Genomic DNA, 13,917 nt, shown 5'->3' on the forward strand with positions numbered 1-13,917 from the left:
TTCTGCTGTAGTTTAATGTATTTTTCATGATTATCAAGAAAACTTTCCTAGAATGCATGAGTTTCAAATAACATAATTGCCTATGCATAGGAAAGGCTCAATGATAGTCCATTTAAAATATGATTGCCCAATTATTTCACAGTGAGCCATTCCATCCCATACCAGGTGGCAGTTTGTATCACTTTGAAAACAAGTATATGTGATAGTGAAGATGTGTGGTGTACTGTTCATTCGAACTTACTGATTAGCATGGGCTAGTATGTGATCAGATCAATTCCAAAAAAAGATGATTGTAAGCTGCTGGTTGAAGAGTGGCAGCATCCAGGAAACTGTGTTGCAAGCTGCTTGGGAAGTTATGTAGTTAAGGTTTCCATGAATGAAAGGTGATGACAGTGCAGAACACTATTCAGAGCATGATCAGAAAGACCAGCTTGACCATAGTTATTATATTTAATGTGTCGTTTATGTTCCTTTTTTTCTGATAGGAATTGTGCATCCTGTTTATGATCATGCCCTGAACCCTTTACATAGAATTGACTGGAAAAGCACCTGTTGTTTACATCACACTAAAACATGGTAGGAACATAAATTTAAGAAGGTCTATGAGATTCTCATCAACCACTGTAATCTTAACAATACTGATGGTCTAAAAATCCCAAGAATATGTAATGTACACATTCTATTCACTTAGCCTTTCTCCCTAAGAGTTAATTATAAATAGGATCATAGGTAATCCAGGATCTTAAATCTAATATAACAATTGTCATGTTAAATTAGGACATCATTTTTACTGTAACAAAACTATCTATATTAAAGAAGTTTCTCCGATGTTGTCTTAAAGAGAATATAGCTTTGATGTAGTTATTTTATTTCATTTATTTATTAATTTTATTTTCATTACAAATCATTGTCTCTTCAATATACTGTGTGAAATGTAATTTAGCTTGTTTCTGTATATATATGTGTATACTCTAGATGATGATAACCTTAATATGAAGGTCAAAACATTGGGAAATTAAAATAATTATTTATAACATGGTTGTAGAGTCCATAATTTGTGTAAAAATGAATGCTGATCACTGTATAACACTAAAGGAAAGGATTGGGTATCGCATCCTTTTTCAGTCCAGTTTTCATTTCCAGTTTGTCCATTCAGCTTCCACTGATTCCGTTTCAAAACATAACACAAGTTCTGTTTTGAAAGAATTTTTAAAGAATCTAGTAAGGTTTCAATAGCTAATATAGAATATTATAAATTATTATTACATAACACCTCCAGGGAGTCCAAAGACTCATCAAGGGAGGGCACCTACTCTACAACTCTCTGTCTCCACGACTCCACAAACCGCAACTATCTTCATAATCTACACCAATGCCATCTACTGCCAACTACCACCACCGGTATATATTTTAACAGACAAACATCCATGCCTGCAGTGGGATTCGAACCCGCAGCCTTTTAGCTAGAGATCGGATACGCTAACCACTCGCCCAACCAAGCCGGCAAATGATGACTTGATGTTAATTTCATTGTGCACCATAATACTTTATCCATTATTCTGTGACTTTTGTAAAGTTTTTAGGAACTTACACATTCTTCACATGGTGTTAGTGCATTATTAAAAATTGCAAGCAGCAATAGCTAGTAGTTATCTTTGTTCAAGTGACATACTTGAAGTTTTTGTATCATTAATTATTATCATTAGACCTCCATGGAGTCAAAAGACTTGTCAATGGATGTCACCCCCCCCCGCCCGACACATACAAGTAATCAAACTGTGTCTTAAATATATTCACTCTATACTCACACTCTCAGGTAACACATTTCAATTATTCACCATTCTCCCTGCAGAAAAAAAATAAATAAAAAACCTCCTCATCACTATTTCATAGAATTTTGTAGAATAGATCTCTGTTCTGTGAAAAACCTCTTCCACATTAATCTGGTAATAACCTCTTGCCAACTTATGCATCTCAGGGTTGACCCTGGGGGGTGTTCTTTTGCTTGGTGGAACAGGGAGTAGAAAGGTATGGAGTTATGTAGTTAAGGTTTCCATGAATGAAAGGTGATGACAGTGCAGTACACTATTCAGAGCATGATCAGAAAGACCAGTTTGACCATAGTTATTATATTTAACATGTCGTTTATGTTCCTTTTTTCTGATAGGTATTGTGCATCCTGTTTCTGATCATGCCCTGAACACTTTACATAGAATTGACTGAAAAAGCATATGTTGTTTATATCATACAAAAACACCTGTAATCCAGGAGAGCAGATACCCTAACCACTCGGCCAACCAGGCCGGCAAATGATGACTTGATGATAATTTTATCGTGCACTGTAATACTTTATTCATTTTTCTGTGACCTTTGGAAAGTTTTTAGGAACTTACACATTCTTCACATGGTGTTAGTGCATTATTAAAAATTGCAAGTAGCAATACCTAGTAGTTATCTTTATTCAAGTGACATACTTGAGGTTTTTGTATCATTAATTATTATCATTAGACCTCCATGGAGTCAAAAGACATCAACAGATGTCACCCCCTTCCCCCCGACACATGCAAGTAATCAAACTGTGTCTTAAACATATTCACTCTACACTCACACTCTCAAGTAACACATTTCAATTATTCACCATTCTCTCTGCAAAAAAATAAAAAAATAAAAAAACCTCATCACTTTTTCATAGAATTTTGTAGTATGGATCTCTGTTCTGTGAAAAACTTCTTCCACATTAATCTGGTAATATCCTCTTGCCAACTTATGCATCTCAGGGGTTGACACTGGGGGAGTTCTTTTGCTTGGTGGAATGGGGGGGGGAAGCGAGGATAAGGGCCATCCTTGGAAGTTATGAAAGGAACCTGTCAGCAGGAGGGTGGTCGAACCATGGAATGCATTGCCTGACAGAGTGGTGAGAGTACAAACAGTGAGTTCAAGGAGTGGTATGATAGACTTAATGTTTTCTAGGATAGACCTCTCACGATGAGTCTTTTGACTCCATGGAGGCCTGAATCATCATAATAACTTATGCATTTCAATCGTAGTCCCCTCTCCCACCCTGTCACTTTTTCTCCTATCCACTAGACTTTGCAAAATTGCATTTCCTCAGTATTTCTTCATAATCAACATTCCAGAGACCTGAAATCACCTAAGTCAATTGTCTCTGGATCCTTTCCAGTATTCCTTTAGAAAAACCTGGTGACCAAATCTGTGTACAGATTAAGCCATATGTAGCCTGATTAAGACCTTATACAATGGAACCATAATCTCTTTACTTTTACACATCAGTCAGTGTCTTCCACATTTGTGCCATAAGTTATTGTTCTATACTTTAAACTTTTAATAATGTGTCCAATAAATTTTCCTTATCCACCACCTTGGATCCATCTCCTCTTATATACTCTGCATTCCATATTTGCTTCCCAAATTTTAAAACCATACAGTTTGCAACGTTGAACTGGTAACCTCACTTACTTGCCCATTCATTCATTTATTCTCGTTGTGTTATATACTTGGTTTAATCCTTTATTCAAGTCTAAGCAAACAAAGTTTGTGCATGAAATATAATCAGGACAGTGTAACTCGTATAGAAGCCAATGACTTCACATCACTTGCCTTAGTATCCCATAATGCAAAGCACATATCCTTACTAGTATATATAATGCTCTGCATTATACGAAGGATCACTATCCGGACCAGTTTCAACCTTTATTGAGGCCTCATCAGAGGTGATACTAAGGTTGGAGGAATGCAAAAGTCATATTTTCATATACGAGTTGCCAAAATGTATCACACCTTATTATTAAAATACTCTGGATTAGAGATAGTCGTTGGAAGTTTTTCCACTTGGTTATACTACAAATTAAAGATACCAAGAAATTATATACTTGGTTTAATCGTTTATCCAAGTGTAAGCAAACTTTGTTTGCTTATATTTCCTATCCTGATGCCTATCCTGAAATATAATCAGGATAGGGCAACTGGTATAAAAGTCAGTGACTTCACATCACTTGCCTTAGTGATTTTTTCATTCTCGGAGGATTTGATTGTCCTCATATTGTGGATTAATAAAAAAAAAAAAAAGGATTGTGACTTTTCAAAACATAATGTTCTCCACTTTGATTAGTCCTCGTCTTAGGAATACGATAGATTTAATAGCATATGTCTATATTTCAGCACAAACGAAGCTGAAGTTTAAAGTCACCATTACAGAAACTGCTGAACACAAGGATTTTAGTTATGATTGGAAATAATTTACAAAGTAACAATTCTCTAATACAGTAGTACTCTAATAGAATAGTATAGCAAAAAAAAAAAAAAATCACTTTTTTTTTTCACCTGTTAATGTAGATTTCATGGTATTTTCAATTATATGAAATTTTACAAAGAAATTGGTGAAGAAATGAGCAAGCAATTTTTAATTTCTCCAGTAGGTGAATCAAATATTTGTATGAGTGTTGTTGGGAACAAAAAAAAAAGGTTGCTAGCCATATTTATGATAGTTGATATTTTGTTATCAGTCATTGGACTCCATAAGTAATAATAATTAATTATATATCTCCTATCATGAGATTATAAAACCTGTATACATTTTAACTAGAATTATTTGTGTTTTTCTTGTGACTGATTTGATTTTATTTATAAAGAGCATGATTTAGCATTTGATATATCAAATTCCTGATAAAACAGATACCTCTTCTAAACATGTATTCATGATTAGTTATCACAAGGTTTCTGAACCCGTGCAGTTTGGTGTTTTAATGAAAGCACTACACAGTAATTTTCTTACTATGTACATGAAACAAGTGTCCATTATTCACTTATGGTGGATTTATTGCTTCATATTTTTTTCTATGCTTTTAATATGATAATGTAATTTGGTTTTGTTTTCTTTTTCAGAACTTAGCATGGGTTAAATCTTTTAACATTTGCATAGAAATTGAAGAAAATCAAATTATTTTCTGCCAGCTCTTCAACCTGATGTTCAGTATAGTAAAGTAAATATTAGATATTATTTTTCTGTAATTTTTCATGTTGTTTCTCTAAATAGACATCAGTATTTATAGCACCTTTTGCTTATTTTCTGAAGGAGCATCCCATAAGTGGCTTTTTTGTGGTTAAAATTAAAACATGAAAGTATACGTTCAAACATATATTAAAAAAAGAAAAACAAGTGATATGAAAAAATGTAATCTTTGACATATCGTCGTATTTCCTTTAAAATTCTTTTGATGTAACAACATTGGGAAGTAAAATATAAACAGAACATTTAAAAGAATAATGAGCTATAAAAAGACGTCAGTTTGATTTAAAATGTGTAGTGCTTTTCACAGAAGGGAAATAGAGTAAAGATAAAAATATGGAAATTAAAAACAGAGAAATACATACAATGATGATATAATGGATTCACATGAAGCATGAACTACTGAAATTTAAAATTAAAGATAAAAACATACAAGTAAAAATATCTTTTTTTACATTGTATGAGCCATTTCAACATATAAGTTTCTTCAGAACTCAAGGAAATTAAAAAAGCCTCCAATCGTTTTTTAATTCTTTTTTTATATTTTTTATTATTTTTTTGTGAAATTTAAAATTAAAGATAAAAATATACAAATAAAATATTCTTTTTGCATTGTGTGAGCCATTTCAACATGTAAGTTGTCTTCAGAGCTCAAGGAAATTAAAATAAAAAGCCTCCAATCTTTTTTTTATTATTATTCTATTCTACAACGTATTCATGTCTTAATTTTAACCACAAAAAAAGGCAATGTTTTAATACCAGTGTTGCCCCTTTAGAAAATAAGCAAAAGGTGCTATTAGCATAGAAATAAATGTTATTTTTTTGACATTTATATTCCATATGTGTTTGATTTTGTTTTTTTGCATTTTATGTGGAAAAAAAATCTTAAAAAATTAATGAAAATTGTATTGCTTATTTGCTTTTATTATGTTGTAATAATTTAAATAAAAAAAAAATTTCTCAGACTATCACAGTAACATACTGTGATAGTCCGAGAAATTTAAGATTTCATTATTAGCTATCAACAAATTTCTTTCAAAATAATATATTATTTATTAGATCTCTAATCAATCAGCTTTTGCTTTGCTGTTTTTAAGGTAGTCATAAAACTACCTTAATCCATTCCTCTGGATCTTTTTCTTTTCTTATTTTTGCTGTCTGTACTTTCAGTAATCTTCCATTCTGTTACTATTGCTATGAATCAGCTTTTCTTGAACATTCTTGAATATTTACTGCTATTTAAGTTTTTTACTTTTGTTGCTTATTTTATTACTTGTAGACTCTTATCATAATTAGAAGCTATATAATAAATTTAGTTTAATCCTTTATCCAAGTGTAAGCAAACAAAGTTTGCACCTGAAAATATCTTCAGGACTAGGGTAAGGTAGTGCAACACCAGGCAACTCCGAGCAAAGATGGACCAAGCTCTCTCATCACTCCTTGTCTCAGTATCTCCCATAATGCAAAACACATCTCCTTGCAGACATGTATACTGCTATGCATTAAGGGAAGGGCCACTACCCAGACCGGTTTCAACCTTTATTGAGGTCTCATCAGTGGGAGGCATACCCAACATGGAGATACTAAGGCAGGAGTAATAGGAGAGGCCATATTTACCTATAGGAGTTGCCAACAAGTGTACCACCTTATTATTGAATTACTCTGGATTTAGAGAAAGATGTTGGAAGTTTATTTTTCACTTGGTTAGACTATATAATAAATTTAGTTTAATCTTTTATCCAAGTGTAAGCAGACAAAGTTTGTACCTGAAAATATCTTCAGGACTGGGGTAAGGCAGTATACATGTCTGCAAGGAGATGTGCTTTGCATTATGGGAGATACTGAGACAGGGAGTGATGAGAGCTTGGTCCATCTTTGCCTGGTGTTGCACTACCTTACCACAGTCCTGAAGATATTTTTAGGTGCAAACTTTGTTTGCTTACACTTGGATAAAGGATTAAACTAAATTTATATATAGTCTAACCAAGTGAAAAATAAACTTCCAACATCTTTCTCTAAATCCCGAGTAATTCAATAATAAGGTGGTACACTTGTTGGCAACTCCTATAGGTAAATATGACCTCTCCTATTGCTTCTGCCTTCGTATCTCCGTGTTGGGTATGCTTCCCACTGATGAGACCTCAATAAAGGTTGAAACCAGTCTGGGTAGTGGCCCCTTCCCTTAATGCATAGCAGTATACATGTCTGCAAGGAGATGTGCTTTGCATTATGGGAGATACTGAGACAAGGAGTGATGAGAGCTTGGTCCATCTTTGCTCAGAGTTCCTGGTGTTGCACTACCTTACCCCAGTCCTGAAGATATTTTCAGGTGCAAACTTTGTTTGCTTACACTTGGATAAAGGATTAAACTAAATTTATTGTATAGTCTAACCAAGTGAAAAATAAACTTCCATAATTAGAAGCATTCATGAAAGCAGATCGAAGAAATAAAGGTAAAAAAAAAAAAAAAACATTCAGCACAACAAGAATAAATATTCTTTTGCTTACATTTACTCACAAATTTCTGTATTATGTTAAATGAATAAGTTGACTTCAGAGTTAACTGGTGGTTTTCCATAATATTAAAAATATTAATGGATATATTAAATCCTTTACATAGATAATTTACATAATACTTTTTATACAAAAATCTACCTCAGTGCTGTTTTCCTAGATATCGCTCATCTCATCTTCCCTAACAAAAAAATGGGTAGTCTTTCTCCAAAGAAGAGATACCATATTCTATACTCTTTTTTCCAGGTTATCTTGGAAGTAGTGGAATAAGCTACATTTCCAGCTTTTCTTACCATTCATACTATAGGCTTATATTGCATAAAATAGTTCTTTAAATTTTTTACATTATCACGTTGTGTGGTACTTTGTATATAATTATTTTACTATTTCATTACTTGCCGATGCTAGAATTATATGTTTCATACCATTAAATTGTTACAGGGAACTTATTTTTGGAAAATGCTATTATCTATCATGTGGTCTCCACTGGTTTTATCCTAAATATAGCAGAGATTCCAAAAATAAGTTCTCTGTAACAATTTAATGGTATGAAACATATAATTCTAGCATCAGCAAGTAAGGAAGTAGTAAAATAATTATATACAAAGTAGCACACGATGTGATAACGTAAAAACTTTAAGGAACTATTTTATGCAACGTAAGCCTATAGTACGAATGGTAAGAAAAGCTGGAAATGTAGCTTATTCTACTACTTTCAAGATAATCTGAAAAATAGTATAGTAATCTAGAATGGATTAATTGTACATTTTAATGTTCTGTGATGAAGCAGCTTATCTTCTAGAATGGCCCAAGCAGGCTGAATCACAGGATCTGATAAACACCTGGGAACAGCTGGAGAGATGCTTCACTGAAAGAATTTTGGAAGTTCCACGGACAAGGTGTCATAAACAATGAATTTTGCAAAAATGAAAATTATGATTAATAACATTGAAATGATAGCTAGTTTCACATGCCCACATCTCCAGCTTATTCAATAATTTACAAATGCTGCAAGTCAGTCATATGCCTTATGACTTTGCCCATCTTTACATCATCAGCAAACTGCTGTACATGACCTGTCAAATCCTTCCTGATGTCATTAATGTAAATATTGAATAACAGTGGACCAAGGATTGACCCCCCCCCCCGGTCACCTTAAATCTTGCACACTCACTATCTCCACACACACCACTTTTTTGATATGTCAGTCAACTGTCCTCTTATCAGTGCTAATAGTTGATAATCCAGTCTCATTCCATAACTTATGTAACAGTCCTCCATACTGTATCCTTTCAAAAGCTTTGGAAAGTGCAAATGTACTATGGCATATCCATTCCACTTGTCTAAATCAGCTGTAAGATAATTATAAAATGTGAGCAGGTTGCTCAATTATGGCTTCCCTTCATAAACTCATGCTGTTCTTTGCAAAGTATAGATTCTCTGTCATCCCATTTCTATCTAAGCTTTTACCAACTTTTCCAAAATCTTCACCACTGCCACCACTCCCAAGATATTTGTAGGTCAGTAGTTAGACACACACACACACACACACACACACACACACACACACACACACACACACACACACACACACACACACACACACCAGTCTTTTCCACTACCTTTGTGCAATGGGATTGTCATGCATCTTTCCATTCCCACAGAATCCTTGTACTAAGATTCAAATTATGTCATTTACATATCTGTACCAAACTGAAAGTCATTCACAGAGAAGATGTTTAAAATGTTTCATGACAAAATTAGCCAGTGTAAGGGAAAGAGGTCATTGTGCCATCTGTTTGCTGATAAAGTGTGTTCTGAGAAGTAAACTAGATAGAATGAATAGGCAGAAATTAAATTATACCAGAGAGAAAATCATGCCTTCGGAAATCAGTAAGAAGAATCAAGACAATGTTCAACAGTCTTGTTTCTAAAATCCACTTGAGACTTGATGATATGTCACCATGTGTTTTGAAGGAATGTGCCAGGGAGTTGTCATCTGCCTTGACATATTTGTTTAATATGAGTCTTACATTGGATCAAATTCCAAAGGAGTGGAATTAAGGTAAGATTGTACTGCTTCATAAAGGAGGTGACAGAACTCAAGCATCAAATTATAGGTTAATCTGTGTGTAAGGTTTTGTGGTTAAACTATTATAGAGGCCAGTGAGAATCAAGATTCAGAATTGGGAATGGCATTATCTTTGATGGACAGCACAGATTTGCTAAAGGAAGTCATGTTTTAGTAATCTACTTATTTATTACATTAAGGTGACAGCAGCATTGGATGTGGAAGATGGGTACACTGCAGTATACTGATATTTTGCAAAGGCTTTTGATAGATTACCACATAAATTGATGGGCAAAACTAGATGAACATTAAACTAGGGCATTGGATTGGAGATTGGCTATCTGATAAATATCAGCAAGTTGTGTATGGGGGAGCAATATCCCAGAAGAGGAAAGTCACTAGTGATGTGCCTCAGGGGGGGGGGTCTGTTTCAGGGCCATTGCTGTTTAACTTGTTTGTTAATGATATTGGAGAGGATTTGAATTGGGATATGCAGTTGTTTGCTGATAATGCAAACTTGGAAAGAATTGTGAGAAGTAGAGCAGATGTTTTGGCCTTAGAAGAAAACTTGATACTGAGTGAATGAGCATGGTTGTGGAGATGCCAGTTCAATGTTATAAAGTGTAAGGTTTTAAAATTTGGAAAACAAAGATGGGATGTAGAATTTATTTTTGGTGGGGATATATTGTTGGACATGGAGGAAATCAGAGATCTTAGGGTATTGGATAGGGATCTAAAATTTAGAGAACACATTGCCATAATTGTTAGGACAACCCAATGAATTCTGGCAATGATGCAGAGGACACTGACTTGCAGATGTAAGGAGATTCTGGTTCCATTATGTGAGGCTCTGATCAGGCCACATATGGACTACTGTGCACAGATTTGGTTACTTGGTTTTCAAAAGAATGAAGTGATATTTGAATCAGCTGGACAGTCAAGGTGAAAAGAGACTATATGGCTAGTATCCAAAGAAGAAAAGTAGCTTTTGCAGGACATTTAATGAGGGTTCTTCTAGAGAGCTCCCCAGAATAGTATTACAGGGGATGGTGGAGGGAGGGAGAGGAAGGCCCTGACTGCAATGGAAAGACAACATCAAAGACCGGACACGCAAGCATCTTACAGAAGCAGGAGATAGAGAGACATAGAAGCAGACTGTTCATCAGTTGCAACCCTCTTAAAAGAAGAGGCCACAGGATTAGATTAGAGAAGAGATATTGAAAAGGGTCCAGAGGCAATTAACTAAGGTAATTTCTGGTCTCTGGAATGTTGACTATGAAGAAAGATTGAGAAGATGCAAATTTTAGAGTTTGGTGGATGGGGACATACAAGTTGGTAAGGGGTTAAGAGGTTTCATAAAATGGGGAGAGAACAAGAGATCATCTTTGGAAGCCTTATAAAGAGGGTGTGAGTAAGGGAGTGAGAAGCAACTTTTTTGCCTGAGATTGTGGTGTCTGCAGAATTTAAATGTACATAAAGTACAGTATGGTGAGCTGTGTGTTGATAATGGGATTTCTCACAATGAGGTTTGGATTCCATGAGAGTCTTGGGATAATAATAATAATCTCTTGAGAAATCGTAAGATGATTTGAGTATTATAAATATATGAGCATATCTAATATCCTATCCTTGTAAAACTACATTAAGACAGTATTAAACTGACTATAAATTTCAGAGAAAATTATTTATTTTATTTTATGTTTTCTCTTAGTGATAATCACTCTACAAAAGTGAAAAATTTTATGCTGGATTTGATGTGTCCACTTATTAGTGAGGCTGACACTGTATCTCAGGAGTTACTAGACATTATTCTTCTGCACATAATTGAACCAAAGAAGGTAGGTGTTACGTACTTAATAATGATATAGTAAAGTGCAAATAAAATCTCCCTCTCTCTTTCTCAGCTTTATTGCTTTATTTGACTTGTATTTATAGCTTTATTGGACGTATTCTTTTAAATGTCTTAAGTGTGATAATATTACTGATATGATTGCATGTAATAATATTATCACATTAAACATTATTTAAGAATTTATAGGGGCAATTTTTAACCATGCTTAGGTAAATAATTGGTATTTTGCCTGTTTGTATGCATCTGTATAACAGGCTCACTCTGTCTGAACTTCACAATTTCATTTATCAGCTTTGTAATCTTTATAAAAGTTTATTGAGCCATTTTAATTTTAGTTGTGATTTGATCATTCCAGTGCTGCTAAGGCCATGGAATGAGAGTGCAAATTGGTCAACTTTTAGCCTATTTAAGTTATTTAAAATTATATGGCACTTTGATTCCATTCTGTAGCTGTTGCTGTCATGTCAAAGTTTCTGGAACATAAAGCTATGTGGACACCCGAATGTAAACAAATAATTTAATTGCTTAAATTAATTATTTAAAGCTGACGTTTCGCTAGCTTAAGTTTGCATTATCAGAGGCAATTTAATACTACACAATCATCAAAGACAAACAAAAATGACATGAATAACAAGGACAGTCATGCGCCTAGAGAGTGACAGTGATGCTCTTTGTGGTTATTCCTGTTTTTAATGCTGATGGTAGATAGGGCCTAAATCCGTTTGAAATCATACCATCCATTCTGTTGCAGTTAATTGGGTTTTGCAAAACTTGGCCCAACTACCAGGAACTGTCCCTCTCATTTGAACCAGGATTTGTAAAGTAGCTTGTCTTTCTTTCATCTTACTGAAACTGTGTCCAAACTAAAAATTTTTTATTTGCATACATTGACTATGTGGGCTACCTAAAGTCCATAAACCTGGATCCCTGTTGCACCCCATCACTGATTCGATAAATTGTCCCATCTATGAACTAGCAAAACACTTGGCATCTGAACTTATCAAACATGTTGGCAAGACATTGTCTTGCATAGAAAGCTCCATGCACTTTAAAAACATCATACAAAACCTTCAATTATAGCAGAACCATAGTAAACTTTGATATGCTGTCTCTTTTTAATAATGTTTGAGTAGATTATACAATAGTTCTGTTTTTCAAAATTTACCCCCTCCCCCCGACTATTTCCATACTCCAAGCATTGCCTTAAATCAGGGTAATTTAGCTAGAAAAACTAGCTCTTTAAACAAATTGTGAAGGTGTAGCAGTGAGCTCCCCACTTTCATTCCCATTGCAATTATGCATGGAATCCTTTGAATCTTTGGCACTTAATTCTGTCCCCCTCAACTCCAAAGTATGGTTGAGGTATATAGCAGATTTCTTTGAAATTTGGCTGCATTGCCCACAGGCACTGTCTAACTTTGTACATTTCCTCAATAATCTCCATCCTCATATTAGTTTCACTGTGGAAGAAGAAAAAGAAAAAGAAGGGGCTCTTGCCTTCTTGGATACTTTAATACAAGGCAAGCAGATGGGTCCGTTATATATTCCGTTTATCATAAGCACACACGCAGGAAGATATCTACATGCCATTTCACACCACCATCCTGCCAAGAAGCTTGGAATTTTCAAATCCTTAACTTCCAAGGCAGCACAAATTTCATCCTCAGCACAAGCAATGCACCTGGAACAACAGACTATTCACATCTTTTTAACAAAATGGATACAACAAAAAAAAAAAAAAACCTGGCCAAACTCTTCAAAAAAAAAAAAAAAAAAATCCCCCCCCCCTCCATCTCTAAACCCGACTACTCATACACTACATCCTTACCCTACATCAGAGGCACTATGATAAACTGTGTTCATTCCCTTTTGAAGTGACACACAATCAGAACTGTATACAAACCTCTAAACAAAATTTCTGCCTGCCTAAGACAAATCACCTAGATCCTCTCTCCTTCCCTAGTGTCTCCAGCATCCCCTGCCAGTGTGGAACTCAGTATTTCGGATAGACAGGATGAACTACTTGGTCAGGAGAAAAGAACACAAAAAATACATCTGGAATGGAGAACCAAAAAGTGGATTATCTCAACATGCTATAGAGAAAGATCACTTCATAAGATGGAAGAAAACCAGGCTACTTTACAGATCTCCATTCAAATTAGAGAGACTGTTCTTGGAGTTCTACAAAAACAAGTTCTGCAAAACTCGATTAACTGCAACAGAATGGACAGTATGATTTTAAACAGATTTTGACATATGCTATCTATCCATCAGCATTAACTACAGGAATCACCATGAAGAGTGCTACTGTCGCTCTCCACACACATGATTCTGCTTGTTATTCAGGTCATTTTAGTTTGTCTTCACTGATTGTGTAGTGTTGATGTACACTCTTGTTCGGAATTATCATATACATAAGTACTTACAATTCGCTTTCAACACTGCCTCAAACAT

At 34.6% G+C, this 13,917-nt stretch overlaps 1 protein-coding gene across 1 annotated transcript in view; it reads left to right on the top strand.

Annotated features, from left to right (window-relative positions):
* The window catches only part of LOC150105771 (sister chromatid cohesion protein PDS5 homolog B-like), a 699,562-nt gene that overhangs the window by 122,582 nt on the left and 563,063 nt on the right, over window positions 1-13,917 (top strand). The window contains exons 5-6 of the mRNA XM_090394553.1: window positions 4,903-5,000; window positions 11,323-11,449. Coding sequence (XP_090250679.1) covers window positions 4,903-5,000; window positions 11,323-11,449 — 225 coding nt within the window. The remainder of the gene's footprint in view (window positions 1-4,902; window positions 5,001-11,322; window positions 11,450-13,917) is intronic.

The sequence above is a fragment of the Typopeltis vanoorti genome, chromosome 6 (genome assembly GCF_054136105.1).
Source record: "Typopeltis vanoorti isolate ZY-2024b chromosome 6, IOZ_Tvanoo_1.0, whole genome shotgun sequence".
Lineage (NCBI taxonomy): Eukaryota > Metazoa > Arthropoda > Arachnida > Uropygi > Thelyphonidae > Typopeltis > Typopeltis vanoorti.